The following is a 25,919-nucleotide window of genomic DNA, read 5'->3' on the forward strand; positions in this document are numbered from 1 at the left end:
CAATTCACTAAGGCATTATTATTCTAAGTGCAAAATAAGTGTGACTGTATTGGTTCGACCTGAGCTTCTTCAAGGATGTGTACCATGCCAAAAACCACAGCAAAGACTTGATTATTAACGAAATCGTTTTCTTTTTTATTTTGGTTTTCTCCAGAGGCTCAGTTTTTTTTTCCACACAGGGACAATAAAGGAACATCAAAACATTTAAAATATGACATATATGCAGTAACACTTAAAAGTATGGGCTCAGAAATTAGACATAACAGAGTCCAAAATTGCACCAACAATCAATTCAACATGCTAAAACTTTCTTTCCATCTGCATAATCTAAAATACTTTCCTGTATCATCCATTAATCAATGTCCTCCTGTAGACGTTGGCTGGCGTCCAAGCGAGGTTAAGATTAAATAACCCTGTTACCCTGAACCTGTTATTTCGTCTTTCTTTCTTTCAGTCCTTTTCTTTTCCTTCATTTTTCACACAACATACTTTTCTCTTCTAAACATTTCTTTAAATACTGTGATCAGACCCATCAAGGGTCACGTTGAAGTGCCATAATCTCACAGAGTTGCCCTGTTCTAGTGCAATAGTAACAAAAGAAAACACAAAAAACACCATAATAATAATAATATGCATAATTTGCATACAAAAAGAAGCGAATGTTAAAATTAAAGAAAAATGAGATGTTACTGTCCTCCTTGTCCCCGCCATCTGTTCAATTATAACATTGATTCTAACTGGATGTTTGCCTTTTTTTTCTTCCTTTTTCTGTAAAGATAGCAGCTGACCATCAGAATAGTAAAGAAATACACAAAAAAGTGAGCAATTTGTAATTGTAAACACAGTTATCCACCTATTCTGTTTAAGAACATTCTTTCTGCCTTCCTCTGGTTATTTTTGGCCCCATTGGTCTAGTGCTAATTCCTACTTCATCTGATTGAGACACTAAAAGTTGTTGCCATACTTTGCTACATTTACTTGAACACACTATCCCCCCCAAACACCCTTTCATTTCCTTCTTAAGCATCGTCATCTGCCTCTTCCTCAAACTCGCCCTCTTCTTCTGCGGTGGCGTCCTGGTACTGCTGGTACTCGGACACCAGATCATTCATGTTGCTCTCCGCCTCTGTGAACTCCATCTCGTCCATCCCCTCTCCCGTGTACCAGTGCAGGAAAGCCTTACGCCTGAACATGGCCGTGAACTGCTCGGAGATGCGCTTGAACAGCTCTTGGATGGCCGTGCTGTTGCCAATGAAGGTGACGGCCATTTTGAGACCCCTAGGAGGAATGTCGCACACTGCGGTTTTGACGTTGTTGGGGATCCATTCCACGAAGTAGCTGCTGTTCTTGTTCTGGACGTTCAGCATCTGCTCGTCGACTTCCTTCATGGACATGCGGCCACGGAACACGGCGGCGACGGTCAGGTAGCGCCCGTGTCTGGGATCGCAGGCTGCCATCATGTTCTTGGCGTCGAACACTTGCTGCGTGAGCTCAGGCACGGTGAGGGCGCGGTACTGTTGGCTGCCTCGGCTGGTCAGAGGGGCGAAACCGGGCATGAAGAAGTGCAGACGGGGGAACGGAACCATGTTGACTGCTAATTTCCGCAGATCTGCATTTAGCTGGCCGGGGAAGCGCAGGCAGGTGGTGACTCCGCTCATGGTGGCAGAGACCAGATGGTTGAGGTCGCCGTATGTGGGAGTGGTGAGTTTGAGGGTGCGGAAGCAGATATCGTATAAGGCTTCATTGTCTATGCAGTATGTTTCGTCTGTGTTTTCCACCAGCTGATGGACTGACAGTGTGGCGTTGTATGGCTCCACTACGGTGTCAGAGACTTTTGGGGAAGGGACCACGCTGAAGGTGTTCATGATGCGGTCAGGGTACTCTTCACGGATTTTGCTGATCAATAGGGTGCCCATGCCGGAGCCGGTTCCTCCGCCCAGGGAGTGAGTGAGCTGGAAACCCTGCAGGCAGTCACAGCTCTCGGACTCCTTACGGACCACATCCAAAACCGAATCCACGAGCTCCGCCCCCTCCGTGTAGTGGCCCTTGGCCCAGTTGTTACCAGCGCCGCTCTGTCCTGTGAGGTGACAGGGAGGAAGTGCACACATCAGAATGTGCAAGCTGAGACATTTTACATCTGTTTTTATATTCATTTGCTTTTGCTACTTTCATTTGATATTTTTTACATTATATCTGCACATTTTTAACATATTCCCTTTTGCCAGTCACTCACCAAACACAAAGTTGTCTGGTCTGAAGATCTGTCCGAAGGGTCCTGAACGCACAGAGTCCATGGTGCCAGGCTCAAGATCCACTAGAATAGCTCTTGGCACATATTTACCTCCTCCACGAGACAGAGAGAGAGAGAGAGAGAGACATGGGAAAGAAGCAGACCAGCTCAGTACACATAAGAAAATAAATATATAAAATAAGCTATCAAACATGAAGGCTAAGTTGCCATTTTCTCTTGACCTTTAGATGTCAGTTCAATTAAAATGTGGTTTATTGGCATTGTATTGCCAAAGCATTTCTAATGTTTACAGTAATTCTAGAACAGATGAAAACAAATGATAAAAAATGTGTAATTAAATACAACAATCAGCATTTTAGAATTCTATGAACACTTTTTGTGTCAATATATTGTGCCGCTAATAAGATACAATCTCTTTTTTCACCTAATAAATATTGAAGTTGTGTATTATTGTTTAACTTTCTGAAGCCATGCAGGGTTCATTATTTCTATTGATTTGATTGGATCGTTGTTGTTTGCTAATTGCTGCGTTCATGTCATGTGAGTGACAGGTTGCAGGAGGAGAGGGATTATTGTCCTGCCTTGCTGGTGAACCCATCATCACAGAAGAGAAGTGATGTCATAGTGAGGGGGAGGGGCATTACTTTTTTTGATGAAAGATTACAGCCATTTTTTTTTTAAATAATAATGTGCACAGATAAATCATTTACAATAATCTTTACAAAGAACTTTTAATGGGGACACACTGTTATTAAAGGGTGCGTCTTCCCCATCTTGCCCTATTGTGTATCTTAGTAAAATACCTGTTGCTTCATTGTAGTAGACACTAATTCTATCCAGCTGCAGGTCACTGTCTCCATGATAGGTTCCTGTTGGGTCGATTCCATGTTCATCACTAATGACCTCCCAGAACTGTAAAAAACACACAGCAATTAAAACTTGCATGCAATTCAGTAAATTCTAGATCAATTCTATCTTATTAAACACTGAGAACATATTGAGAAACAGTGTCAACTAATCACTAATCTGGAATTGGCTTCAAATGAGTTTTAGCTCAGAAAGAGGCTTTATTGATGTTTAAATCGTTAATTCTATGTTACTCTCCTAGTGACCTTAATCTGAGAGAGAAGCAGGGAGAGAGGGGTCGAGATGAACTTAATAAGGCAGCGAGCGAATGCGAATGGAGAAAGAAAAGATTGTTCTCGGGATATATTGAAAATAATTGTTTTGAAAGAATGAGGCCAATAAACTGGAAGGCGCTGACTGACACAGCTCTACAGTGACCCCGCTCTGATACTCTTGCCTATCAAAAACCTGTTACTCCAGGCAACCTACATTTCTGCTGTGTCATCACATAACATCATTATAAAACACCACGCTGACACATATGAAATCATTCGGCTTTACATATTTGACACTCCTGGATACATTTGATTTAACCAATTAATCCAGCAAACATAATTACTTATGTTTCATTTAGATCTGTATACTGTCGAGGGGATGGGTAGCAGCTGTTAGAGCTATTAAGTCCAGTTGTGGATGCCTCCTCCTCCCCGCCTTGACCTCAGATGAGTTTAACAGACACTCACAATCTCATCATGTGAAAGGCATTTCAAAGTCTTTTAAAGGATGAGGACGATTTAACCCAATTTCTGATGCCACAGAAGACATGCTACATCTCATGGGCAATCTTTAAAAAATGTGCATCTATAATGGGGCCATGGGTGTGAACATGTCCTTATAGGCAGCTTTAATCTCTATGTTGATGTGGCACAGAATTGGATTTAAAGGAATAGTTCACTTAAAAATGAAAACTCTGTCATCATCATTTATTCACCCTCAAGTTGTTTTTAAACCTGTATGAATTTCTTTCTTCTGCTGAACACAAAAGAAGATATTTTGAAGAATGTCGGTAACCAAACAGTTGATGGACCGAATTGACTTCCTTAGTAGGAAAAAAATACTATGGAAGTCAATGGGGTCCATCAACTGTCTGGTTACCGACATTCTTCAAAATATATTCTTTTGTGTTCAGCAGAAGAAAGAAATTCATACAGGTTTAAAAACAACTTGAGGGTGAGTAAACGACGACAGAATTTTCATTTTTAAGTGAACTATTCCTTCAATGGATTAATTGGATATTTTAAATGCATTTAAAGGATAATCCTTTTATGAGAACAAGAACCTAATTTTAGGGCAAATTAAACAATGCCTCGTACAAAAAGCACACTAAAAAAACTTTATTTAACTGATTAAGAGTTCATAATTTCACATTATTAACCTTCTTTAATAACAACTACTATTAAAATTGTTTATTAATTCTCCATCGCCCCACCCTTCCCATCCTCCTCCGCTTGACCATTGACCACAGCGGTCAATATCTGCACATAATTTCAGATTAAGAATTTAGTCAAAAGACAGAAAAGACTTGCTAAAAGTATTTCGCGTGAAAATGATGTTAAGGTATGCGGTAGTAATATTAGTGGCATGGCATGCATCATATGTCATGGCTCGCGACTCGCGAGCTGGTCCTGTCATGACAGCTGTTTAAAGGGCTCGTGACACTGATAACGGGTAGTTTAATGAGAGAGCTCTGCTGTTCACATCAGATCCGCCACACCCGGTGCGCATTGAGAAGAATGAAATAAAGAAAGAGGACAGACCCCCCTTTCCCACAGTCAATCCCTTCACCCACATCTCTGTTTTACAGACAAAGAGATTTATGGTTAGAGTCTACGGAATGTGAGCATCATATATTTAGAGAAATAGCTATACAGAGGGTGTTAAAGAAATAGTGAGAATGAATGAAGAGTGGGATCCGCAAATTTTGGGCGTGAATGAAGGGGGTTCACAAGGACACAGCAGTGTAATGGAAAACTATTCTTGTACATTATGTGGGTCTATAAAACTGCCCAACGTGTTGCTAGTGTAATGCATTATTAATAACATTTGGTAAGATGTGCAATGCAAAAAAAGAGGTCTGTTCTGCATAACAGTGTGCCTTCTAATATGTTCAGAAACAAAATTAAGATCAAATCTTGCTGTTTTAGATTTAGTAAAAGCTATAAACTAGTATAACATGGAGTTCTTCGCCGGGGCTTTATTGTTGCATTCTGAGACCTCTGCACAGTATTCTTTCTCTTACATTCAAAATATAAATGACTCACTTTGTACTCTGAAAAACTGTTCTTACCTTGGCACCGATTTGGTTTCCGCACTGACCGGCCTGGATGTGAACAATCTCCCTCATTGTTACAAATTGTGCGAGAAGTTCTCAGATAAATCTGGAAAGTAGCGGGGCGTACCTCAGAAATAATTTGGAAAAGCCGGACAAAGGCTTTATATTCCTGGACTGTCTCCAGAACGAGGCTTGGTGGTAGTGGGCGGGGCTCTGCTGGATGTTGAGAAACCTGATTGGTGCATGACCGGACCGGAAGTATATAGGGAGTGTCACTGCCAACAAGGATTGCTTGTAGAAAAAAGAGAGAAACGTCTGCTTGTTGTATTCAGTTGTTCTTTTCTTATTAAGATTTTTTTTTAGTAACATTTTTAAAACAAATCACAGACATTTTTTACATCAGTTTGATCTGTATCGCAACAATAGCCCAAATGTGCGCTTGAACTATTAGCCTACTCTTCTGAATATGAAAATGTCCTTATTGAACCTCATTGTTATTAGGTTGAATGTAGGCTATGTTGCACATTCCTGTTTTAACTTATAATTGTTTAACTTTATTTAATGAAGTTTACCCACTATTATTATTGTCACTGTGGGTACAAACTGGGGAGACAGAAAAAATACAATGGCAATTGTCATAAAAATTTGTTTTCAATTCCAATTTTTTATTGATTTTTTTTCAATTCCAAAATTTGTTTCCAATTCTCACTGAGCTTTCTGCATAAATATGGAGTGGATAGAAGAACCAGAGACAGTAAAAGAGGAGACAGCAGACTTTCTTAAGTTAACATAGACAAAATAGATAATGAAAAGAATAAAGAAACACACAGAAAAAAGTTTAGACTCACCAGTTACCTTTGGTTTTTGACGAATGGATGTATTGCCTATACGACGTGTTTAAAATGTAGGCCTAGGCTACAATAATAATAATAATTATAATAATTATAATAATAATAGGCTAAACGTGGTGTGATTAACTGGAACACATGCAGGTAGGTATAAATGGTAAATATGTTCCGTATAGGCTATAGCATATTGGACTTCTCGCATTTGCAATTATAATAATGATAATATTTACATTATTATTATTATTATTATTGTTATTATTAACCCCAAATAAGAAGTGTTTAAATGAAATATTAATCAATATCCTATCCAATTGTTTGCTAAACTATGTAAACCCATTTATGCCACATAAGAAAATAAATGCTTTGGTAAATCATAAGTACAACATAAAAAGACGAACATAATAGCTGAGATTTTGGCATAAAAAGTCATAGTTATGACATAAAAAGTCAAATTTTGTATTTAAGTCATACTTTTAATATTATAATTATGACCTTTATATCATAACTATGACTTGATAGGCTGTCATAATTTGGACTTTTATCTCATAAATTATGACTGTCATAATTTCGTTTTTTTTTTTCATCTCATAATTTTGATTTAGAATCTCAACATTTTGTCATAATTATGTGGCATGATTTTAAAAACTTTCATAATTTTCAGATATCTACTACAGTAAATGACGGCATATTTTTCCTCAGTCCACAGCAGAGAGCAGTCTACGCACTACTCACAGACTGAAAAAATATCACTACTCCATGACCGTCGCAAAACCTAGTGAACTACCTACCTAGGCTGCATTTTACGCATCTTGAACGCTCAAAACTGCAGTCACGGTTAGGGAGCTGACAGAGTTTTAAAACACAGCCTGAGTGTTTTGAATGGGCGTGGCCGGCGGAGACTGCGTGATTACGACGAGCTTTTACACAAGGGAGACAATCCGGACCACATCTACTTCGTATTTACCGAAATATCAACAATCGGTAAGAACACATGGTTTGTCTAAATGTTACAGTGTCAGAACTTACGATTCTCAACACCAAACTAAACTTAAGTGCGCGTGATATGCGGCGTAGTCGCCGCTAAGGAGCAGCCAAGCACTTCCTGTTCTTTTGCAAAATACATTAGCGTTTCTAAACACGTAACGTTAGCTTACAAGTTGTTCATTATTCGCACCTGTTTTGTTAGTGATTCTGCTGTCGTGTCTAGGTTTTATAATGAGAGATTAACGTTTATTTATCGTCAAGGGTTAACGTTAGTGTTGACAAATTCTTGTTGATTTTAGTAACGTTAGTTTAGCCTTTTACAGTGAGTTAGATTATTGGTATTTAGAAGCAGATATTTTATATCGATTATATACATTATATGGGAACTATTTTTAACCTCACGGTATATTAAAGTTAATTTTAGAAGTAGGCTATATCATATTTTGGGATATAATTATGCGTATTATGAGATCTCTTCTACTGTAATGTGATTGTTGAAGTTTATTGGTTGGTCGACAGGTCTGTGATTTGAATAAAGTGAAAAGAGTTGTAGATGTTTTACAGTAAGGCAATGGGAAGAGCAGACTCACATGAGAGACATAAACTACTAGAGTCATCAACATATCTGAACTCGTGAGATTAACTGGTGCTTTCTGTGTTTACTCAGATGTCATATCTAAAATATTCCCAGCATGTGTTGATCTAGTGGCTGCTTTCTTTCCTCAGATCTAATTCAAGATGTTTTACACCTGTGGTCCCAATGAGGCTATGGTGATCTCAGGTATGCTGCATCTGTTGGTCTTTATTACAGTTATGTATATAAATAGGCTAAGTAATGAATCTCCTTTAAGGTTAGAATAAAGATACTATATATATAATAATAAACTGAAAAGCAGCTGTGACTAAAGATTTGCACCCATCAGACTTTATCAATAACCCTTAGTGCTCTGTAGTGATTTTTTTGTTGTGCAATCTGCATTCTTTTTTAAACAATTACCAAATGTAGAACTGGTTTCAGCTATTCATGTGACTTTCATTCACAGGTCAAAACAGACACAAAGTTCACTGTAATGGTTGTGATATTTTGTGTAGATAAATGTCAGTGGTTACACATTAAGATAACTTTAATGCTCAGGGGAAGAAAAAAAACCCCAGCAGGCTCACATTTACTATAACAACAAGGTTAATGTAGGCAAACCGCACTGTACAAAGGGGAAGAAAATAAGTCACGAGCTCCATTATGTCTCTGTCGCCCTTGTTCTCTCTGTAAACAGTTGACAAGCTGCTGGAGACATGCAATGACATGAAGTGTGCTTATGAGTTACTTTCCTAACATTGGAAATCATGCAAGGGATTGACATTGCTTTTTAAAGGGAGATACATTTTGTACCGTGATTTGTTAAAAGTGGAGGATTTTCAGCAATGTAATGTTACATGACGACTCTGTTGTTAAACTAGAAATGTGTCCTGATAAAAGCAAATGATTCGTATAATGGTTGACTGTTTTTTTATTTATTAATTTTTTGCTGTAATTTAAAACATAGGACTTGTAATAGGAAATATTTGTTCAAAAGTTTGGGATTTTTTTAAATGTCTCTTATGTTTACCCAGAATACATTTATTTGATAAAAATACAGTAAAACAGTCATGTTGTAAAATAATATTACAATTGAAAAAAAAACTGTTTTCTACTTGTAAAATGTAATTTATTCCTGTGATGGCAAATCTGAAATCTAATATTTTGGTTTACATCTCAAGAAATATTCCTTAGTGTTATCAATGTTGAAAAATGTTCAATTGAACATTGGAATCCTTGGTGCAATTTTTTTTCTGGATTTTTTTAATGAATAGGAAGTTCAAAAGAACTTTTAAAAGAGCATTTTGTTACAATATATGTCTTTGCTATCACTTTTGATCAATTTAATGTATTTTTGCTGATTAAAAAAATAATAATTACTGACCCCAAACTTTCATGGCCGGTAAAAAACATTTATGGCCTGTAGCCCATATAACAAACCAGTATTAAATAACCAGTATTGATCAATGCCTATGTTATGTATCCCTATAGATGCACAATATAGGCATTGATCAATACTGGTTATTTTTACCTTTAGATGATACTTATTTGAAAATGTAATAACACTGTTAAATGTGCATTTTCAGCATATCTCAAAATGAATATTACATTTTCATACTTAACATTATTATGTTCTGATGCCTAAATTCACTTCTAGCATTTAAAAATGATTGATTTTATTTCTTAATTTATTTAGACAAAATAGTATTACATTATATTATTGACCGTTTATCAGTTATCGGCTATGACATAATAAAGGCATTATCGACTTATCTGTATTGGCCAGACTTTTAATATCGAAGCATCCCTGTTGTTGTGATGTTTCTGTGATATAAAATAGATATAATTAAAAAGTTTGGACATACCTCCCTCCCACCCCTAGCCAGTGGATTTTCAAAATTCCACCAAGTATGTTTTTAGTCAAGTATTGACACTTTATACCAGCAAAAAAAAACCCTGTCATCTCTTTCAGGATGTGGTCGCTCTCCTCCCCTGATGATTGCTGGTGGAAGAGTGTTTGTTATTCCCTGCATTCAGCAAATCCAGCGGTATGTATCGAATTACAATAGAAGGCGGATTATTACAACATGTTAGTGCCTGAACACACGTGCATTGGAACCATTCTGTTTAACCAGGTGCTGCAGGGCTAGTCTCTAATGTGATTCAAGAATAGACTGGGACTCACTGGCCTCATGAATGATGGGAACAAGAACAATAGGCGGCTCTGTGTGCAGTAGAGACTCCACTAGTGTTTACATTCCTCTCCACGTATACATGGAGAAAATTAATGAATCATCCGTTCCTCAGAGAGAATTCCTTCATTCCATTTTGTAGATCGCTACAGATCAGTGCAGTAGTTTGTGGATGAATTTGCATTAGTCTGTCCATAATCTGATTACTGTACATCAACATTCACGTCTGTTGCCCTGTTTACACCTGGTATTAAGAAGCGTTTTCTTCGATCGGATCACAAGTGGACGACACTAAATTCCGGTGTAAACGGGGTCTAAAACGTGTTAGAGCTTGTCCACTGCGACCACTTCCAGAGGTAGTCGAAAACGCGTTTCGCAAAATTGCTTTTGTAGTGTAGACGCTCACGTGGTCGAATGCGTTCAAACACCCACAAAAAACCACCTCCGTCTACTGACCTAAAGCGTAAACATTATGGGAAGCGCACTAGCCACAGTAGCCAGACAGGATTTAAACTTTATTGACTGAAGACCCTAGTTTAGTTTGAAGACAAAAATTGTACTAAACCCAATGTTCTCTCACCATTCCTGATTTCTAACACGCACTCACATCGTTTGGCGTGGTCTTGCAGCTCTTAAATCTGAAACGAAAGCTGTGCGTTTATATGTAAATTGCGCAAGCTTATTTCGTCCATTAGATCGAAAGATCTACATTTACCGCCCATAGACCCTCCCCTCGAAGAAATCAGGACAAGAGGGGCGGATTAAAACACCAGGTGTAATCGGGAATATGTCTCCCTCATCTACTTGTAATCCGATCGAAGTGGTACTAACTGCATTCAAATGACGTCCAGCTCCACCTCTCTGGACGTCTAATGGGGTGGAGGGATAGAGTTGTGGGTAGGGTTAGGGTGTAATTGGATATTCTAGCTCCTCCCATTAGGCCGCCCAAATTACATTCGCTCCTCCTCACTGGATGTCTAGCTAGACGTAAGCTCCACCCATTTGCTCTGCAGTGAGCATCCTCTTTATTGAACAAGGTGTAAACAGGTCCAGTGTGAGATTAAGTTTAGCCATCAATCATGCTGTGTAGCTACGACCACATTGAAATTGCTAATTAGTGCACTTTTTTTATGATAAAAAACTTCTGTTCCAACGTAATGTGTAGATATATGTGGGTGTGGTTTGGGGGCGGAGCCATCTGTTTGTCCAAATACTGGTAGTCAATGGATATGTTTGGGAAACCTGTTTCATGCCGACGTAAATGTTTTACAGCTGTTTTTCTTTTCTCCTAGGATCTCTCTCAATACTCTGACTCTGAATGTAAAGAGTGAAAAGGTCTACACCAGGCATGGAGTACCGATCTCAGTGACTGGCATTGCCCAGGTTAGAGACACACACACTTTACGGTCATCTGTTACATCAGTTTTACAGTCTGTGAGTGCTGTTATTTATGTGCTCTGCAGGTGAAGATCCAGGGTCAGAATAAAGAAATGCTGGCTGCAGCCTGTCAGATGTTCATGGGGAAGTCTGAGACTGAGATTGCTGAGATTGCCCTGGAAACCCTTGAGGGACATCAGAGAGCCATTATTGCCCACCTGACTGTGGAGGTACTGTGAGATGCTTAAAGAGCTATTTGTGTTCTGTATCAAACACACACAGAATGGAAGAAACAAGCTTTTTATAAGAACATTTCAAAGAGGACTGGAGGGTTTTAGTGCTGAAATAAACAAACAAGCAACCTCGGCTGACTGAGATATGTGGTGTGCTACTAACTGTGCTGCTGTTTTCTGATTATTTGTTATTTATTGTACAATCTCTCATTCTTTCTCTTTGTAGGAGATCTACCAGGACCGTAAAAAGTTCTCAGAGCAGGTGTTTAAGGTGGCTTCCTCTGACCTGGTCAACATGGGGATCGGTGTCGTCAGCTACACGCTCAAAGATGTGCATGACGATCAGGTGATGTTATGCACCTCACACCCTAAACACTATTTTTCAAAAGTTTGGGGCTGGTAGGATTTTTTATGTTTTTTAAAGAAGTCTCTGATGCCCAAGGCTACATTTGTTGGATTGAAAATACAGGAAAACGTACAGTAATGTTTTAATTAAAAAAAATTAAATCCATTTTAATATATCTTCAAATGTAATTTCTTCTTGTCATGTCAAAGCTGAATTTTCAACAGCCATTACTCCAGTGTCACATGATCCTTTAGAAATCATTCTAATATGCTGATTTGGTGCTCATGAAACATTTCTTATTATTAATGGTGATGACAGTTTTGCCGTTTAATATTTTTATGGAAACCATGATACATTTTTTCAGGATTCCGTGGTCGATATAAAGTAAAAAAGTACAGCATTATTTGAAATAGAATTTTATATCATTATAAATGTCTTTACTGTGACTTGATCACTTTAATGAGTCTTTGCTAAATAAAAGTATTATTTTCTTCCCAAAAAATCTTACTGACCCCTTTAAAGCTTTTTAAAGAGTAGTGTATATTCATAATAATACATGCATTTTAGTATGAAACTCACCCGGACTCTCTCACAGGATTATCTAAGCTCGCTGGGTAAAGCTCGTACTGCCCAGGTGCAAAAAGACGCTCGTATCGGTGAAGCTCAGTTCAAGAGAGATGCCGTCATCAGGGTAAGATTTTTCATATTCCTGTTGTCGTTAAATGGTTTTGGATAAAACTGAATGTATGTGTTTGTGTGTGTGTGTGTGTGTGTGTGTAGGAGGCTCACGCCATGCAGGAGAAGGTCTCTGCTCAGTATGTAAATGAAATTCAGATGGCTAAAGCGCAAAGAGACTTTGAGCTGAAGAAAGCATCCTATGACTATGAGATCAACACCAAGAAGGCAGAGTCTGAAATGGCCTATCAGCTTCAGGTACCAAATGATATTCAACTTGGTTTCCAGCTGGTAAAATGAGAAATGCTACTTTACATCAATTAATATTTTAGGAATTTCAAGAAAAACAGCAATTAAAACCCTTTTTGGAGCCCTTTCACACCAAAAGTAAAATAAATAAGCCTCAGGCTGAAGAAAATGTGATTTTTATCTAAAGTCATTTAGTATGGTTTCATTGGATCATTGAAGGTGAGCAGCAAATGTATTGCTTAATAAAGTGAGATTAATTACATAAAGTATATTTGTGTAATGTAACATTTAATTATTGCAGGTTTGCGTAATATTCTGAGTTAACCTTATGTAAATAAGAGGTTGCATCAATCATTCATTTTGAGAGATAAAATGCAAGACAGAAAACCATAACACATCAAATGAATGAATTAAAAGAATAAATAATACATAAATAAGGTGACATTTTCCTGAACTGCTGAACTGACCGCGTGAGAAGTGCATTTCTGGGTTTGTAGGATCACAGAACTCATTCCTCTCACTCCTTACAAATGTCCCCATAAAAAAAATATTACCATCCGAATAGGGCTTAAAGCCCAAAGTATACTTCCAACACGGACACATAGCCTTTCAAAGTATACTCCATTTGATAGCGTTCGCGATACATGCGCTCTAGAAAGATTGTCCAGTGTCTGCTATTTTTCTCCAGAAGTTATGACTGCTATAAATGTCTTTGTATTCTTTTAAAGTAAAGTTGCAGCTATCTCATAACCCCTCTCACAAGAGCTTGTCAATGTGGGCGTCTGTTGTTGTTGCAGTCTCCGGTATTTTGTTGTTGTTTTTGTTGTTTTTATGTCTCTTTAGTTAATTTTTTTACTGTGAAACAAAAGCCCAGGCCAGTGTTGCCACCTATTGGAACAACTGATTAGTGCAAAACAAATTTAATGCACATATATGTGCATACAAAGTATGCACGGTTACAATAATCAGGCAGCGTGTGTATTATTCTTGTGCCGAAATTTGCGCCGCGCACCTTTCTCGCTGACCCTTGTGTATGTGTAAAAAACCAAAGTATACTTTGGGCTTGAGTCACGTCTACTGACGTTTTTACCCGCTGTCATTTGATTTAGGTGGCCAAGACTAAGCAGCGTATCGAGGAGGAGAAGATGCAGGTTCAGGTTGTGGAGCGTACGCAGCAGATCACTTTACAGGAGCAGGAGATCACCCGCAGGGAGAAGGAACTGGAGGCCAAGGTCCGGAAACCAGCCGACGCTGAGAGATACCGTATTGAGAAGATCGCTGAGGCAGAACGGTGAGGAACTGATGCAGTGATACACAAACATCGAGATTTTTTGCGTTTTTGTCTACTTTAACACACTGATAAAACTGATAGCTTGGTATCATAATCTCAAAAAACCTTTTCATCTCCTCTCATCTAACAGGCTTCAGTTGATCATGGAGGCAGAAGCTGAGGCAGAGTCCATCAGAGTGAGTTCATGAATCTCTCCACACACCTGTTTTTCGCCAGTGACAATGAGCGTTGCTGTTTGCATAAGACGCACCTTACGCGACATACACCTTTAATTCTTTTGAAAAAATGTGCCAGCCACATCAGCATTTTTGATCATTTTCACAAAAGTTATAAGGCCCTCAGATTATTTTTTGTATGAATATCTGAACATGCAGTAAGTCAAAAGAAAGAACAGACCCTCTGCTTTTAAACAAATTCTAACTCCATGCATTCCTTTTTTATCAACTCTTGAATATGGGTAAGTTTCATTAAAAAAAGCAACATTTTGAGCAAAAAGCTGAGAAACATGCTTTTTTGTCAAGACTATATCCAGATAAGATTCAGTACGATGATCAAAACATATATGGAGTAGATAGAGTCCATCAACACCGCCTAATGCTTGCACAGTCCTTTCATTCAGTAACATTAGGCAGTTTTGATTTATATGCCGTTTAATGTTGATGAAAACGTTATTTTACATATGCATCTGCTTACATATGATATAGTTTGTTTCTGCGTCTTTTTCGTCTGTCTTTTGATCAGGAGATTCAGTATTCCTTCAGAAAATGCCTAATAGCGCCCTCTACTTTATAACAGTGAAAAGGACAACCTTGAAATTTCGATTAATGGCGGGGAAAGAGCCAGCTGTACTTAAAGCGAAATCGAAAAACGAACTGGTGTGATGTCATTTCAAACAAAATCAAGCCAAAGCAAAGTTCATTTTGGGAGTTCAAAACAGCTTGCCAACACCTTTGAACTACCATTTGTCCGTGGCGATTATAATAAGTAGGTGTGCTCTGGGGTTCCGCCTACTTTGGCACAATTGAAGTTTTCTCCAGTTCATTTCCTATGTTCACTCCGTTGAGGTCACGACACAAGTAAAAACAAACACTCTGGAGAGCCGATTTGTGGGAGAAATTGAAGCGACACTGACATTATTTTTTTCATGTAAAGCTACTTTTGACTTTGCTATTGTATAAATAAACGTGACATGACCGCTGCAGTGCCGAATTGCAGAGTTTGTGCAAACATCCACATCGCTATGATCGGATGCTTTCTTAACTGCCGTTTTCTCATCTGTGTTATTTTCTTATGCGTTTATTTTGTTACTGAGAGGAAAGCGCGCGGCATGAGCATAGTCAGGATGTTCCCTAAAAGTATATCCTTGCAAAGGTATTTTAAACTTATTTTTACCCTTAAGCAAAGAACGAAAAATAACTTTGCCGTGAGTATATCGGGGCCTTCAGACTATTTAACACATCCCCATTCTCTCATTCTTCATCTTTTTCTGTCTCTGTTTCAGATGAGGGGAGAGGCACAGGCCTTTGCGCTGGAGGCGAAGGGTCGGGCTGAAGCCGAGCAGATGACCAAAAAGGCTGAAGCTTTTAAAGAGTACAAAGAGGGAGCCATGGTGGACATGCTGCTGGAGAAACTCCCGCTGGTTAGTGCATCTGAACTTCTGAATGTCATTAAATAAGTTCAATGATAAGATAACACTCAATAATGTTCAAATGCCATTTGTCCTCCACTGCTCTAGATGGCAGAAGAGATCAGCAGGCCACTCTGTGCAGCTCAGAAGATCACCATGGTGTCCAGCGGTGGGTCAGAAGTGGGCGTTGCTAAGCTGACAGGAGAAATTCTGGAAATCATGACTCGCCTGCCGAGCGCGGTGGAGAAACTGACTGGAGTGAAAATATCACAGGTTACCTCACCTGTGAGTTAATGCACATAAAAACACAAACCAACACATTCTCACCTGTGAAAGGTTATCCCATTTCGTTTTTAAATCTAGTTGGTTTCGCAATGTTATGGCATAATTGATTCTAACTGTGAGTGATGACACGCTGATCGCTCCAAAATGGCGGTCGAATGTGGCATCTACGTATTTATATCTATGCCTCTCACACTGACAGCGATTAAATCACTATAGTGCTGGTAGTCAGCAGGCTTTCCTGTAGTATCAATGTCTGCATTCCCATTGGTAGTTTTCATTTTCTGATGCATCATCAACGTTCTCTTTCACATATGTCACTGCTAATGACCAACAGCTAGGTGATATAGCTAAAAAAAATTGTTAACATAAGTAATGTAATTAATGTTAAGTAATGTAATATAATTATAATCATTATGTGTATACGTATGTGTTATATATATTTTTATATTCATTATATAATCTTGTCATCATTAAATCAAATGCACTTGTATAACAATACATAATTTTAAATCTATTCATTGTCATTTATAAATGCAATTTGTTCTGATTCAGGGATATGTATCAAACTTAACAACTCTCACAATGTATTGGTTAAAGTTTAAATCAGAGATGGTAGTAAATGTATATTAAACATAATGGCTAAATAAATAGCACATTTAAATCTTTGCAGTAAATCTAATTTAAATCTTTCTGTGTGAATGCCATAGACTGTAAAATACGTCTGTTGTTTGAAAATGTGCTATATAAATAAAGTTGCTTTCTTGCTAAAAAATATATGCCCATTAAGATCACATTGAATATTTTGGTATTACATTGCTGTAAAACACCTGGTTTCCACTCCAGACACACTAAATGTAGATGCCTTTTTCTTTTCTTTGGCCAGGCTGGTTTAACCCGAATGGGCTGATGGAGTCAGATGAAGAGGGAATCAAGTCTGATCAGCTCTGATTGTGGATCTCAACGCTTCCTGTGTGTGCGCGCATGTGTGCATGCCTGTGTTTGTACTGAACTTAGAATATTGAGACTTTTTTTTTTTGTAATCAACCATTTGTTACATTCAGTTTTTATATTCTATTTTGTGAATTACATGATTTTATCACATTATATTATAATTTTATACATTTATTAGGTGAACTACATCTACTCTAGAGCCTCTGTTAATAGTTAATATTCAGGGAAGCAGGGTTGGTCTTTTCATTTTTGAATAGTTTCTGTCTGTTAGAGCCACACGCCTGTTGATTCTGGTTCAGTTCCTTTCTAAAAACCAAAGTGCATTCCAGACCAATGCATGTAAATTCACCTCAAGTGCATTACTGAAGCCATAGTCCGCATGCATAATTGCCTTCCGTATCCAGACACCGAAATGTGACGCTTTTTTCTTGCCGTTTTAAAACTCTTTGTGACTTATGTTCTGAGAATATATTGTCCGGTGGTTTAATACTTTTTCTTTTCAACAGTGGCACTAAAGTTTGCAGACATTTTTTTTTTTTTGTTAATCAGGCCACTTTCCCTTAAAGGAACACTCCACCATTTTTTGAAATAGGGCTTATTCACCTTCTTTCCTACATTTAGATAGGTGGGCAAATGCATTTTTGTCTCAGTGCATGCATTGTTTTAGTTTGACAGGGTCGGCGCTAGCTTAGCTTAGCATAATGAATGGAATCCTTTGTTGCCAGCTAGCATGTCCTGAGTAAAAGTGATATAAAAAATAAAAATAAACCACCTAATTACTTCTTGTGGCCTGCGTATTCACAACAAGTACAAATATTGATGCAGATTAACACTAGGCGATTTCCTAGGCAGATATTGACTTGGGACTATATTAGGGGGAAGCACAGGCGAAGCACTGCTACTTGGGCGCAGAGATATCACGCCCAAGTAGCAGTGCTTCGCCTGTCCTTCCCCCTAATATAGTCCTTAATATATAAGTCAATATCTGCCTAGGAAATCGCCTAGTGTTAATCTGCATCACTATTTGTACTTGTTGTGAATACGCAGGCCACAAGAAGTAATTAAGTGGGGTTTTTTTATTTTTTATTTCACTTTTACTCAGGACATGCTAGCTGGCAACAAAGGATTCCATTCATTATGCTAAGCTAAGCTAGCGCCGACCCTGTCAAACTAAAACAATGCATGCACTGAGACAAAAATGCATTTGCCCACCTATCTAAATGTAGGAAAGAAAGTGAATAAGCCCTATTTAAAAAAACGGTGGAGTGTTCCTTTAAACAGGTCTGTGTGCTCAGGTAAGGGGTTATTTTTTACAGCAAGTTGAAAAGTAAGAGGGGGTGGGAAGTGAGTGCAGAAAAGAAACCTAATGGTTTTTGAAGTTGATGAACAAACAGGAAAAAGAAGAAGAGAAAACAGGTCAGGTTTTTAACGCTGGCCGCAAGCATGTCTTTGTGCCCACAGTAACTCAAGTGAAGGCTGATTGTGGTTTCATTTCTCGTATCATTTTCCAATGGTTGCAACAACAACAAAAAAGTTATTGTTTTGGTCTTACCATGCTGCTGTGTACTTAACACTAAAATTGACTCAACATTACCAGAGGTAAACCTATGCATCTCCAGTTTACGCCTTCAAAGTGCCTCAAAGCGCCATTTAACTACAGCAACCTGCTCTTAACTCTAGTGTTTCAGCAACAGGAACAGAACGGTGATGTGTCATGTGATACTTCCTGGCCCTAATGACTAATTTCATTCAGATTCAGTTTGTCTTCATTGGCTTAAAACCTTGTTTATATATATTCAACAAACCTACCTAATATTTGCCTTATTGTGTGTTCAATTGTGAAGTAAATATTTCACCTTAAACTGTAGATCTATATATCCAGGCTGAGATTTTTACATATGATTATACAAGTAAGTACTGTTTAATAAAAACAAACTATTAGCATGTATTCTACGTTAAAACTTGTGTGGAAGTGTATGTTTGCGCAAATTTTGTTGTGAAATCACGTACTACTCAAAATGAACAAATTGTAAATGAAAATGAGGATCGGATTTCGCTTTATTGGAAAAGGTTACTTTATTAAAACACCTACAAAAAGAGACAACACAGGCAATTGCACTGACTAACACAGGCAGGGAGTCTAAAACAGAGACAGACAGACCCGATTAATAACAGATAGCAATATTAATGAAGAAAATTATATCCCATGAATTATTTACATTTTTCATTATTTAAGAAACATGAATAGCTGAGGACAGAACGTGCCCAAAACTATTTAAACAAAATAAAACAAAAGTTCAGGCCTCATTGTACCAAAAAAAAGGTCAATAGCATAATCGGGATTGGCATGATAACCTTTGGGAATCACATTCTTCTGTGTACATTACAGTAAATGTTACTTATGTTGCTCTCCACCACACCTACACACGCAGTCTTCCTCTTAAATGAGGATGAGGTGGCGTCACCACACCAGTTTCAAGTTAAATGTACAGTCTGCAGTCACTGAAACCATCACTGAGATTAAATGCAATTACGTTCTGTTGCTTTAAGAGAGTTTCTTTGCAAGCGTCCCACAGTTTTACATAGTAAATTCAGGACAAATGCTTTGGTTATTTTTCTATTTTCTTAGTTTATCTCTATTTCTCTTTATAAACAATACATTTCTTATTGGTATAAATTTACATTTCTGTGGCCATTCCGCATGGACTCTCACTACGTACTTTCCAGGCCCATTCATTTCAATTTCAAGTCCAGGCTCATATCGAGTCCTTTCAAATAGTGCATTGCTAGTACATTGCCATACATCCCATCCCAAAAGTGTTTTTGAATTCCAAAAGTCTAGTTTAACCCAGCACATACTGGTACCAACAAGTTCATGATCTGCGTTCAGCTTAGTTCAAGTCAGTCCACGAAATGGCAGGTCATTAGTCATTTTCTGTGCCATCGAAAATGATAACTCGCATTCACACCTAAGGCCAGTTTCACAACAAGAACAAGAACTATATTGGCGTCCACACCGACGGATAATAACTTCATGTTGTGTGAGATGAGGTTACGTCGTCTGCTGCTTTAAATGCTCGAACTTGAGTGGATTCTGATTGGCTGTCAACGTTTTTTTTTTTTTTATAGTTAGAGCTCTGGTGTGGACTTCCCTATTTTCATAGAATTTAGATTATTAAACAATTAAAGTTATTATCCTAGGTGTGAATGAGCCTAAAGGGACCATTTATATGCAGACAGACAGGGGGTGGAGTCACAAATATCCATCCAATAATTGACCACAATTTGATCGTTTCACACATCAGCATTCGTTTTTTGACGTTCATCGAACTCCAAGAGGTCTAAGGACTCATGAATTTGCCCCATTGGGTTTCCACCGTTACAATGAAACCTCATTTCATATAATTGAAAAGAAAACGTCCACTCAATGTTAATGTTTAGTAATGATGAATTACCCTCCACCACAAAAAAGACATGGAAGAACTGTCTGATATATCCTCAGATTTTCTACATGACCACAAATGGTAGCAAAGTTAGACTGTTAAAATGTTATTCACTATTATTACTTAATATGCAAGTAGAAAAAACAATTTTTGTATTTCTTCTATAGTATGTTTCAATATGCATAATCATTAAATTGTCAAATGCTGCCTGAAGAGAACTACGACTAAATAGACAGTTTGTAGAGCCGTGTGCTTTTGTGCTGCCTGTCATCTACCTATAAAAACCCTCCACCAGTTCCTACGATTATGTTTTGAGATCTATTCAGCGTTCAGGGAATGAAAAGACGGTTTTGATACATGTGACAGGACCAGGATTTAAGGTTCAGAGGCCAAGCAGCATTTTATCCCCAAAGCAATTTCATATTATTCCTGTATCTTGTTAGCCCATTGTCAGAGCTTAGTCATCAGAACTGAACCTGACAGAACCATTTACATATTCGTATAAAAGACAGAGGAATGCCAATTATGTGGTGCATTTTGGGAAATGTGAGCTCTGTGAAACCAATTACTGTGAAATAGTGATGTGGAATATATAAATAGTGAGGGAACAGTGAGCCTAAAAATGAGTTGGGGATAAAATGTTGCTTGAAAAGTTCAGGATAAGGGATGAGAAGTGGGTCATTAAGGGGCACCGAACCTGCGGCTTTTCTTCGCCCCATCCCATCAAAAAAAGACACTAATTTACATAAGAGTGCTTAGCCGTGTCTGCTTAAGAACACACCACCTGTCTGTGGTCCACACACACTTTCTTACATTCTTCCTCTCTTCATCTCTGTCCCTCTCTAAACCATGTTCATTGCGTCTTCGGTGAGGAAGGAGTGAATGTACGCAAAGGAAGGCCGTAGTTTACAGTCTCTGTTCCAGCAGCTAAGCATCAGCTCATACAAACCCTGTGGGCAAACAGCCGGGCGAGACAGGTACACCTGATGAAGAGAGAGAGAGTTTGGCTACGCTTATTTTTTTTTCATAAGGGTTAATAAGTGTTAGAAAATATACACATACCTGTCTGCCCTGGTCTCTGAAAAACTCCCCTGCATTGTCAATGACCTGCTCATCGGTCATGTGACTGTACGGTTGCTCTTGACACACACTCAACATCTCCCACAGCGTCACACCAAATGCCCACACGTCACTTGCAGTGGTGAACTTCCCCTACACACACAGCGCACACACACACATAAAAAAAAAAAACTTGACTGAGACGAAGGGCACCAGTATTGTGTTTTGCATGAATGACACGTTGCTTATGTGACTGGGGTCCAAAAAATAAATATGATAAAATTATATTTAAGATTTGTGACAGTAAGCATGTGAGCTCCTTTGAACAGATAAGATAAATGTTAATACACATTTTAAATAAAATATAATAAGTATGATAATAAATTATAAAAAAATACAACTTGATACATATAAATTAAGTAATTAAATGTCTATTAATTTTGGTAATGAAAAAAAATAAGCATTTTCACTAGTGGTCGCAGTCTTTTTGGACCCCATTATATATATATATATATATGTATATATATATATATATATATATATATATATATATATATATATATATATATATATATATATAATTAATTATTAATAATATTTACAAAATGTTATAATAATATAATATTGTATTTCTTTATTATATTATAATAAATATTAAGTCTGACAATAAATGTGAATTAGCAAATATACATTTAATAAATATATATATATATCTTTATTATGGTAATGCAAAAAAAAAATGAAGCAATTTAACTAGTGGTTGCAAACTTTTTGGACCCCATTTAATATATTATATTTTTATTAATAATTAAAAAAAAGATGTACAAAATGTTATAATATTCCTTTATTATAAGATAATACATATTAAGTCTGATAATTAAATGAATACATACAAATGAAGCAGATAAATATATCTCAATTAATAATAAATATATTATAATACAATTAATTCATAAATATACATTTAATACATAAATATATCTTTATTATGGTAATGCAGAAAAAACTAGTGGTCACATACTTTTTGGACCCCATTATAAATGTTGTATTTTTATTTATTAATGAATAAAAAAACTGTTATACAAAATGTCATATATATTATATTTCTTTACAAAAAAATATATCAAATATTAAAGCTGATAATAAATATTTATAAATAAACCTAAATTAAGTAATTCAATATATTATCTGTATTATAGCAACATGGATGAATCAAACTAATCAATAAAAAGTTTGTCACTAATATTCCTGAATTTTCATTTATTTATTATAGCCAAGTTACAGATGTGTGTGTTCTTACCATGAGAATGCACTCCCATGCCATCCAGCGAATAGGCAGCACAGCTCGTCCCTGTATCCTGTAATAATCGCCAGCATAGAGGTTCCTGCTCATGCCAAAATCAGCTATCTTTATGGGACGCTCTCCGCCGCGCTCCTCCTCCTCGCCCCTCTCTCCACCCACCAGGCAGTTTCGTGTGGCCAGGTCTCGGTGCACAAAGTTCAGCGACGACAAGAACTTCATTCCTGATGCGATCTGACTCGCCATGGAGATCAAAGCTGGGTAGCTGAGACAGGGACAGAGATTTAGCCTTTCATTTATATCAGGTGCATCATTACTTGATATTGTCGTTGTCCTGTTCTGTGTGAGTGTGTGTACCTGATGGTTGGTGTATTATGTGAAGGTCCAGTCTTGTCCAGCAACACTCTATGGGAGAGGTACTGATTGAGGTCTCCGCTCTCCATGTACTCTGTGACCATACACAATGGGTCGCTGCTTACACACACACCCAGCAGGCGGATTATGTTCGGATCCTTCAGGCGAGATAAGATCTTCACCTCCTTCAGAAAATCATTCCTGTTGAAAGAAGAGCATGAAAAGAATGAGAGTAATAAGAGAAGAGAAAAGGACAGAACATTTTGAAAATGAAGCATGAAGAATTTGAGTTTATTACAATATTACAAAATAAACAACAGCAGTTTTTGTTTAACAGCTAAAGAACTATTCCAACCAAATCTGATTATTTGGCACAAAAATATGACCTTATACATCAACCTCAAACTATTATATTGTAATTATCTGTTTATAAATATATATATACATATACATATACATATATATAACCGAGAACAGTTTGAGAAAAAATTGCAATTGCATTCAAAATCTAAAATAAAAATTGAATTCAAAGTTAATGAGCATATAATTACAAATAAATTATAATAATAAAAGTTCAAAAATGTTTTGATTTGTAAGGTCAAATATATATATATATATAATCTTTGTAAAATAATATATATATCAGAATCAGAAGAATCAGAAAGAGCTTTATTGCCAAGTGTGCTTGCACCCACAAGGAATTTTTCTTGGTACTGAAGCTTCCAGTGCACATATACAAATACAAATACAACAAGAACATAGTAATACAAATTCTAAGAATGAAAATATATAAAAAATAAATAAAAATAGTATAAAAGTAAAAAAGTAGGGTCACAGTTGGTTTTAGTCTGAATAAACATTTACAGATTATGAACATATTTACAGTATTTGAGTAGTATGAATAATATAAATATCACCTGAATTAGAGAATATTACACTAGACAGTGGGAGTCTAGCGCATGTTACAGATTATAAACATATTTACAGTATTTGAGTAGTATGAATAATATAGATATAAATATCACCTGAGTTTATTGCACTAGACAGTGGGAGTATTGCACTTACAGGCATATGCCTTGGGGGGCATGTTAAGTGTTCAGAAGGGAAATGGCCTGTGGAAAGAAACTGTTCCTGTGCCTGGAAGTTCTTGTGGCCAGTGATCTGTGTCGCCGTCCTGACGGTAACAGTTCAAACAGGGGGTGTCCAGGGTGAGTGGAGTCTGTGATGATTTTACCTGCTCTCTTCCTCACTCTGGAGGAGTACAGGTCCTGGAGGGTTGGCAGGGGGGCACCAATAATCCTCTCTGCAGTCCGGACTGTCCGTTGTAGTCTCCTGATGTCCGATTTGGTAGCTGAACCAAACCAGACAGTGATGGAAGTGCTTAAGACAGACTCAATGACGGCTGAGTAGAACTGGATCAGCAGCTCCTGTGGCAGATTGAACTTCTTCAGCTGGCGAAGGAAGTACAGTCTCTGCTGGGCCTTTTTCACAATGGAGTCAATGTGATTTGCCCACTTCAGGTCCTGGGAGATGGTAGAGCCCAGGAACCTGAATGACTCCACTGCTTCCACAGTGCTGTTCATGATGGTGAGAGGGGGGAGTGCTGGGGTGTTTCTCCTGAAGTCCACGATCATCTCCACTGTTTTGAGTGTGTTCAGCTCAAGGTTGTTATAGCTGCACCAGACAGCCAGCTGTTCAACCCCCAGTCTGTAAGCAGACTCGTCACCATTTTGGATGAGACCGATGACAGTGGTGTCGTCTGCAAATTTCAGGAGCTTGACAGAGGGGTCTTTAGAAGTGCAGTCATTAGTGTACAGGGAGAAGAGCAGTGGGGAGAGAACGCACCCTTGGGGGGCGCCAGTGCTGATGGTGAGGGTCCTGGATGTGAGTTTCCCCAGTCTCACTAGCTGCTGCCGGTCCGTCAGGAAGCTGGAGATCCACTGACAGATTGTGGATGGCATGGAGAGCTGAGTCAGTTTGGCTGTGAGAAGATCAGGGATGATGGTATTGAAGGCCGAACTGAAGTCCACAAATAAGATCCGTGCATAAGTCCCAGGTCTGTCAAGATGTTGCAGGATATAGTGCAGTCCCATGTTGACTGCATCATCCACAGACCTGTTTGCTCTGTAAGCAAACTGAAGGGGATCCATCAGGGGTCCAGTGATGTCCTTCAGATAGGCCAACACCAGTCTTTCAAACGACTTCATGACCACAGACGTGAGAGCGACAGGTCTGTAGTCATTAAGTCCAGTGATTTTAGTTTTTTTGGGAACCGGAATGATAGTGGAGCGTTTGAAGCAGCAGGGAACTTCACACTGCTCCAATGATCTGTTGAAGATCTGCGTGAAGACTGGGGCCAGTTGGTCAGCACAGGCTTTTAGACAAGCAGATGAGATGCCGTCTGGGCCTGAAGCTTTCCTAGTCTTCTGTTTTTTGAAGACTCTGCTCACGTCCTCCACACAGACCTTAAGCTCAGGTTGAATGGCAGAAGGGGGGAGGAGAGGGGTTGCAGGAGGTGATGGTGGATGTGTGAAGTGCACATCAGGGCGGGTGTGAGGTGTGAGTCTGGGCTTCTCAAACCTGCAATAGAATGCATTGAGAGTGTCAGCCAGTTGTTGATTCTCCACAGATGGGGGGGATGGTGACTTGTAGTTGGTGATGTTCCTCAGGCCTCTCCAGACTGATGCCGGGTCGTTGGC

The 25,919-nt window shown here is 38.1% G+C and overlaps 3 protein-coding genes across 6 annotated transcripts in view; 1 reads left to right on the forward strand and 2 right to left on the reverse strand.

The window, feature by feature from the left end:
* Positions 1–111: 111 nt before the first annotated feature.
* Positions 112–5,644, reverse strand: tubb5 (tubulin, beta 5). Of its 2 annotated transcripts, none has more exons than XM_084385016.1 (4): positions 5,445–5,644; positions 3,055–3,163; positions 2,234–2,344; positions 112–2,077 (listed from the first exon to the last, which is right to left on the reverse strand). In XM_084385016.1, the coding sequence occupies exons 1-4, from the start codon at positions 5,499–5,501 to the stop codon at positions 1,020–1,022; spliced, it is 1,335 nt and encodes a 444-aa protein (XP_084241142.1). In that variant the 5' UTR covers positions 5,502–5,644; the 3' UTR covers positions 112–1,019. The 2 variants fall into 2 exon arrangements, with proteins under 2 accessions (XP_084241142.1, XP_084241143.1); XM_084385017.1 differs by having other exon boundaries at positions 2,234–2,341; positions 5,445–5,598.
* A 1,489-nt stretch (positions 5,645–7,133) lies between these two features.
* flot1b (flotillin 1b) lies at positions 7,134–17,595 on the forward strand. Its single transcript, XM_084385115.1, has 13 exons — positions 7,134–7,258; positions 7,988–8,042; positions 9,811–9,886; positions 11,323–11,413; positions 11,494–11,637; positions 11,867–11,986; positions 12,582–12,677; positions 12,767–12,919; positions 14,020–14,201; positions 14,332–14,377; positions 15,703–15,840; positions 15,937–16,113; positions 16,997–17,595. Exons 2-13 carry the CDS (start codon positions 8,000–8,002, stop codon positions 17,018–17,020), a joined length of 1,290 nt encoding a protein of 429 aa, XP_084241241.1. The 5' UTR covers positions 7,134–7,258; positions 7,988–7,999; the 3' UTR covers positions 17,021–17,595.
* A 1,509-nt stretch (positions 17,596–19,104) lies between these two features.
* The window catches only part of ddr1 (discoidin domain receptor tyrosine kinase 1), a 47,988-nt gene continuing 41,173 nt past the window's right edge, over positions 19,105–25,919 (reverse strand). Inside the window, exons 15-18 of one of the 3 annotated variants that reach the window (XM_084385113.1) lie at positions 23,224–23,421; positions 22,867–23,131; positions 21,570–21,719; positions 19,105–21,490 (exon numbers count right to left, since the gene is read on the reverse strand). In XM_084385113.1, the coding sequence (XP_084241239.1) occupies positions 21,350–21,490; positions 21,570–21,719; positions 22,867–23,131; positions 23,224–23,421 (754 nt within the window). In that variant the 3' untranslated portion in view covers positions 19,105–21,349. The remainder of the gene's footprint in view (positions 21,491–21,569; positions 21,720–22,866; positions 23,132–23,223; positions 23,422–25,919) is intronic. The other 2 variants (XM_084385112.1, XM_084385111.1) reach the window with 2 other exon arrangements.

Source organism: Rutilus rutilus (genome assembly GCF_951802725.1).
Source record: "Rutilus rutilus genome assembly, chromosome: 17".
Classification (NCBI taxonomy): domain Eukaryota; kingdom Metazoa; phylum Chordata; class Actinopteri; order Cypriniformes; family Leuciscidae; genus Rutilus; species Rutilus rutilus.

Coding starts and splice junctions, on each gene's coding strand:
- tubb5 (XM_084385016.1), bottom strand. CDS start 5,501: ATGAGGGAGATTGTTCACATCCAGGCCGGTCAGTGCGGAAACCAAATC. Junction 2,345..3,054: donor CTACTACAATGAAGCAACAG/GTATTTTACTAA, acceptor TGTCTCGTGGAG/GAGGTAAATATGTGCCAAGA. Junction 2,078..2,233: donor ACCAGACAACTTTGTGTTTG/GTGAGTGACTGG, acceptor GTCACCTCACAG/GACAGAGCGGCGCTGGTAAC.
- flot1b (XM_084385115.1), top strand. CDS start 8,000: ATGTTTTACACCTGTGGTCCCAATGAGGCTATGGTGATCTCAG. Junction 11,638..11,866: donor TTGCCCACCTGACTGTGGAG/GTACTGTGAGAT, acceptor TTCTCTTTGTAG/GAGATCTACCAGGACCGTAA. Junction 12,678..12,766: donor AGAGAGATGCCGTCATCAGG/GTAAGATTTTTC, acceptor GTGTGTGTGTAG/GAGGCTCACGCCATGCAGGA.